Source organism: Priapulus caudatus, unplaced genomic scaffold (genome assembly GCF_000485595.1).
Source record: "Priapulus caudatus unplaced genomic scaffold, Priapulus_caudatus-5.0.1 Scaffold590, whole genome shotgun sequence".
Lineage (NCBI taxonomy): Eukaryota > Metazoa > Priapulida > Priapulimorpha > Priapulimorphida > Priapulidae > Priapulus > Priapulus caudatus.
The window spans coordinates 159,829-165,905 of record NW_014577651.1 but is presented as its reverse complement, the minus strand read 5'-3'; the positions used below and the strand labels follow the sequence as shown (position 1 = coordinate 165,905).

The 6,077-nt window shown below is 43.6% G+C and overlaps 1 protein-coding gene across 1 annotated transcript in view; it reads left to right on the top strand.

The window, feature by feature from the left end:
- Window positions 1–6,077, top strand: part of LOC106811913 (sec1 family domain-containing protein 1-like) — a 42,212-nt gene that overhangs the window by 27,988 nt on the left and 8,147 nt on the right. Inside the window, exons 13-16 of the mRNA XM_014815653.1 lie at window positions 2,988–3,146; window positions 3,368–3,464; window positions 3,922–4,069; window positions 4,248–4,310. Of these exons, the coding sequence (XP_014671139.1) occupies window positions 2,988–3,146; window positions 3,368–3,464; window positions 3,922–4,069; window positions 4,248–4,310 (467 nt within the window). The remainder of the gene's footprint in view (window positions 1–2,987; window positions 3,147–3,367; window positions 3,465–3,921; window positions 4,070–4,247; window positions 4,311–6,077) is intronic.

The window sequence follows — 6,077 nt, the reverse complement described above, 5'->3', positions numbered from 1 at the left end:
ATCATTACAGGATTGCTGGAGCACAACATGTACACATCTGTTGTAGTGTCTACCCGAGCAACCAACATGACAAGTAGGTCTCTGTCTGTACCAACAAGAACAACCGGTTGCTGCTCAGACTCTGCTAGATCTAACGCTGTTGAGACAATCAGTGTGTCGGCATCTGCCTCTACTTGCTTTACACGTATTCCAGCCATCAACATTTTATCGCGTAGAGCTTTAATGAACTGCAGCCTGGGTTGTAGTAGTAGGCATGTCATCACCGGGTATGATGTCTCTGGAAGTGTTTTTGCTGGCCCGTCGCCTTTGTTCCGCTTCTTTTGTGGATGCCTTACCCCCATATCCGTCAAACACCACGGTTGTTTGAGCTCCGTAATGCCTCAGGATGTACGAAATGTACGACTGATGCACATCAGCATAGGTAGACGGTTTAGGCCAGACAACAGATTGGAGAAAGTGACCGCCATCTAGAACATAGATGCAATTTTTAGGTAGGCTGGTTGGTTGCGTGAATTCATTCAACAGAAGTCCCAAAGAACTATTTGTTGGTTTTCGCATCACACCATCTTGGAAGAGCGAAGGTGGCTGGGGAGCAAGTTCATACGCCAAGAAGAATTTCATCTCTGAGCTGTTGTTCGGGACACATTGATTCACTTGAAGAGTAGAGATGGATTCACCTCTACTTGCTGTCCTCTGACTCGCGCCATCTTCTCTTTGGTACCGATCGTCTTCACTTTGTCATTACAGCGTAGAGTGATGTCGGTGAACCTTTTCCCTGAAATTTCTGATGCTGCCTTTTCACCAATTTCTATAGTATTGTCACAGTTGACAGATGTATCCGCAACGACTCCGGTAGACAATGACACCAGTTGATCAGGTTTATAGCCCGCAAATGGTGGATGTGCTTCCAGCCATACAAGAAACACATCGATGCTTGTTATCTCTCGACTGGGTACTTTGCAACATGTCTTTATGTTGCTCTAATGTACAGGTGTGTACTCCTATGAACTTCTCAAGTGCATCACAGAACGGAACACAGCGAGGTAGTGTATGGACCCATTTAGTCAATGTACTATCGGGGATGCCCCTACCACGTGTCATACCTCCAGAGGCTTTCAGCGACCGCATCAGTAACTGTTCAATGGTCTGATCTGAGAAGTTACCACTCCAGAATGAGTCCCTGCGACAAATGGCGAAGTACCCCTTCTCTGTGAATAGACTGTACTCATCAGTCGGCATGGTTTTCTCCAAATCATCCATCTGTTGTAAATACAACCTGGCAGATTTGGCATAGGGTAGATGTCCTGCAGCATGAAAATGTGGAATCATTTTTCCTCACACAGTAGAGATGGAGCTTCCAGTCCCCTGTCCTTTCAGCTCGAATGAAATGTTGTAGAAGAGCCACTTGTTGGATGTACTGTACCCTTAATCCAAGATGGCCGCCATATTTAAATACTTTGAAAGGGTCGAAATCTACAGACAGGAATGATGCAAGAATGACAAAGAATTCAAAACAAAACTTTAAACCACCGACTTGGCGAAAACATGTTAACAACACGGGACTTGATCCCGATCACGATAACGATAGTCTCGATAATGATAGTGATAGGCGATCCCTTACACTCTACCCCCGCTAAACATCCCATGGATTTTTCCACAACTTAAACAATATACAATCACTAACAAGTGCTTCCAAACGTACATCATGAACATCGTTGTATATTTAGCCATATACCTAGAAAAGCTACATTCAACTGTTAAAATATCTATCAAAAGATTTAAATATAATCAACCCTTCAAATACTGAAAGCAGCATATGACACGTACACATAATATGGTTACCTGTTTCAAAAATTCAGTGCTCAACAAAATACCCCACTAGCTACAAGTAGTACACAAATGGTATATCAAGCAAAAACAGCACTATATAGACCTAGTGCGCTACAAACATACCTGGTTCTCTCTAAAGTATGCTACCTTCAGAACGACAACTTTCAAACTAAACTTTCGCATACATTTTATACAAAACATCAAGAAATTATGCATATCCCAAACAAAATATTAATGTATTATAATAGCTAGGAGACTTATCCTATTCTCGCTATGAAACCACAAGACATTTGATGGGGTAACCGAAGTGTCTATGAACAGGACCTGACAGTACCATTTGACATCAGTCTTCTGCGTCATCAGTCAGAGCTGTTTCATCATCTATGGGTGCTTCTAGCGCCGGTGCTGTATTGTTGCAGGACTGGCCGATGCATTTGCTGCACATTGACGAGCAGAATAAGGCAAGCTTCTTGCAGCTGCATGTCATGTTGCTGCATCCATCCTGTCTGCATCCACAAGACACCATGTTGAGAAGAACGTCCGGTGCAACAAGGATGTCCATTCCAACAGGTGCTAGACTGCCATCTTGAGATCGCCATCCCCATTCAGTAGGAGGCAGGCTGTTGCCCATCCATTCATGAACAGTTAGATATGTCCGGTACAAATGCTGCTTTGCTGCCGCACTTGTTGGTGGTAAGCTTGCGAGTTGAAATGAAGAACTCAATCAGCTGCGGCCTATTGCACGCTTGTATGCAATGTTGCGATATTCATCCAACGTTTCAACTTTGTCTGCTCCATACAGCGCAAGGATGAATGCTTCTCCGGCTTGTTTCACCTCTTTCCAGGATGGTCCGTGGCGCTGCCGTGCTGGTCCGGCCCGATCCGGCCCGATGATGCTTTTTTTCGACCCGGATCGCCACGGATTATAAATTTTACGGTCCGGGGAGATCCTGCCCCATCCGCGGTAATCCGTGGACAGTCCGGCCCCAGTGTGACTTTAGCTTAACACCCCTGACTACGTGATGAGATGGTAAATGAATGGTCGTGATTTTAGGCATTGTCCATAAATATGTTAGGCATACTTTGCATACATTACAATTATTTTAGAGATCTTTTACTAGCCGCTTATGATGACCAACCCTATTGTATCATTGAAGGGACTGGAAGGGGATGAGGAGGATCAGGCTATCAGTATGTTGTCGGACACGACTGCAAAGTTGACATCAGCTGTTCACTCTCTGCCAGAACTCCTGGAACAGAAACGTGTTATTGACATGCACACCACCATTGCAACGGCCATACTAGACCACATTAAGGTCGGTGCTGCCACCTGTCACCCAGGTCGACTTACATGACTTAGGCTAGCAAATTGAAAACCATTCGTACTGACTGTACACGTCAAGTTAATCCAATTTTTTTGTCACAGTCCAAATCCAGGCTTGATCCAATTGATGCAATGTCCTGTTCTGCAACCTGTTTGTAGCTAACTAACAGTTAACCACGTACCTATTACAAATTGTTTGCGTGTATCGCGTAGGAGCGGAAACTTGATGTATACTTTGAAATGGAAGAGAAACTGATGAGTCGATCTCAGCTGGACAAATCTCTGATGGACATCATCACAAATCCAGAAGGTATATTACTGACACATGCAGCACACAAGGTGCATACTGTTCAGGGGCAGGGCGAGAGAGAGAGAGAAATAGAGGGTGGCAGGGAGGGAGAAAGAGAGGGTGGCAGGGAGAGACAGAGAGATAGATAGAGTGGGGGCGGGGAGAGTGTCAGTTCATGGCTTATCTGTCTGACTAGAGTAACTAAACCAGGGCTAGCGTAATAGGTTGTAGAACTTGCAGATTAAGAATCAGAAGCTAAATGTGCAATGGGGCTGAGGTGAACCCTTATAGTTGGATGACCTTCAGATCTTAATAATATTTTTAAATGTAGCCTTGAAAGGGTAGCACATGATCCTAAAGTATTAAGAATAAACTTTTGGCATATCATCTGGAGAAGTCATCTTAAAGCAATGACGTTTGTCACTGAATTATCACAGCTATGAAGCAGTAACTAACATGCAAAATTGGTGCCTTGTAGCAGGCTCAGCTGAGGACAAGATGAGGCTGTTCCTTATTGCACTTCTATGTGGACAGCCAATGACAGAGGCCGAGATAGACCAGTATGCAATGACACTACAGGAAACTGACTGCGACATCGCGCCTCTAAATTATATTCGCAAGTGGAGGTATTACTTTCTCTTCTTACCTTCAGAAATAATGAGGAGTGCTGCCTAGAGTTTGGGAAAGTTGTCTGCACCTATGTCACATATGGGAGTGGAAACGTTTACCTATGCTTACACGGCTACTAGTATATTGTACATCGCAGTCATTCAGAATTAATAGTTTTTGCTTGTTTTCTTGCAGGGCTTACGCAAAGATATCTGCGGCTCCAAGCACATACACCGGTGGTGGTACAAAGACTGTTAGGTATGTAGATAGTATGTTAGGTATAGCTTATGAAACACATTGTTATCAGGTTGATTTCATTGTTGATTTTTAGCTCATCTGACGTAGTCAGGTGCAGCTTGTAGAATCGCATGATTGTCCGTCCGGCCGTCCGTCAACAGTTAGGCACAAATCTTAACCGCTCGACGTACGGTCACGATATTCGGGACGTGGGGTGGTAATCCGAAAACGAGTTGGGATGTCGAGGCTGGGGGTCAAAGGTCAAAGGTCAAGAGGTGTAAAAGAAGGGGGAACATTCCCTCCTTAACTTAAAGGTATAGGGAGGAAATGCAGAATTGCGGCACAAATCTAAACGGCTCGACCTAGGCTATGGTAGTCGGTGTATAGCATCATGGTAGGAAAAGCCATCACTGTGCCGAAATTGGAGGTGACAGGTCAAAGGTCAATGGGGCACAGGGCAGATTTTAGACATTTTCTGAGGACATGGTCTGACGGAGCGATTGGAAAACTTTTTTGTTTCAGCGGTGACCTAGCATTTTTTATGGCTTTGTTGAAAGGACACCGATGTAATGTACATTTATTTTTTTTTCCGCTGAACATGGCGAAGAGTAAGTGACGGATAACCTTTTTGACCCTCAAGAGGAGTTAAACATGGATTTGTTTACTGTTAGAAGAATTTGACTGCCGTGTTTGCTAGTAGAATCTCTACATGCATGGATGTATGAGGCTACAATGTCATAGGTGAAATTTCAAAAGCTAAATTTGTTGAAGAAGGTTCATGCTCCTTAAATCGTATAATTTCTATGGCATTCTGTACTGTCAGTGTGTTACATGTAACTTATGCCACTGCCAGTGGCCACTGCCGTGCATGTGGTGGTGATAGTTACTGTGTAGTTTTTGCCTGCATTAATTAGTTACAGGTGGCAGCTCTCTATTTCAGCCTAAGGCTTGCGTAGGTAAATGGATGAGTGCTTACCTATTCTGTCTTGCAAATAGTTTGTTGGCTACTATGTACGATCGGAGCTTCCATCTTAATCTGAAGACAACTTAAAACGTACGCGCCCGTCTCGTGGCAACTTTCATAACGATCCAACAAACATTCCTTCGGAAGGTTCCTGATACCATCCCTGTGCTTTTAACTGTTTTTGGCATGTATGTGAACACATTTGGAAACAGGGTTTACTAGAATCCCACACCCGTCCACCACAGAGTCACCGGCAGTAAGACGTGAGATGAGCGCTGTCGCTCGCCGAGCACTTGTTTATAAACTTTGAATGGTAAATTGTCATGACATTTTCAGTGGTATCTGTAGAGGGTCGTCTGCAGTATGTATTGTGAAATTGAACTCTGTTTCAGCATGTTTTCCAAACTCATGGCTGACAGCTCGAAGTTTGTCATGGAAGGAGTAAAGAACCTGGTTGTTAAAAAGGCATGTAAGTTAAAGAGTTAAAGAGCATATTGCAAAGTACGACAGGTACACATACCACAGCATACATTTGGTTATAAGTGAGGATTATATCATGTTTTCCTTTACTGACATAGATGTGATCAAACTGACAGTTTTGTTTAGCAAGCAAAAATTGCAAATCTTGACAATTCTTAATATACAATAGTGTGGTACCTAAGTCGGATAGCTCGTTCTGGTACCGGGTGTTCTACCAAGGTAACATAGCCCTATATCTGGCGTCAACACCAGATATTTAATCTATTTGTAGGGTAACATATCAGTTCCTGTTGATGTGCACACACAAAATTCCTATGATTGCTCAAAGCAAATGCCAGCTTGTA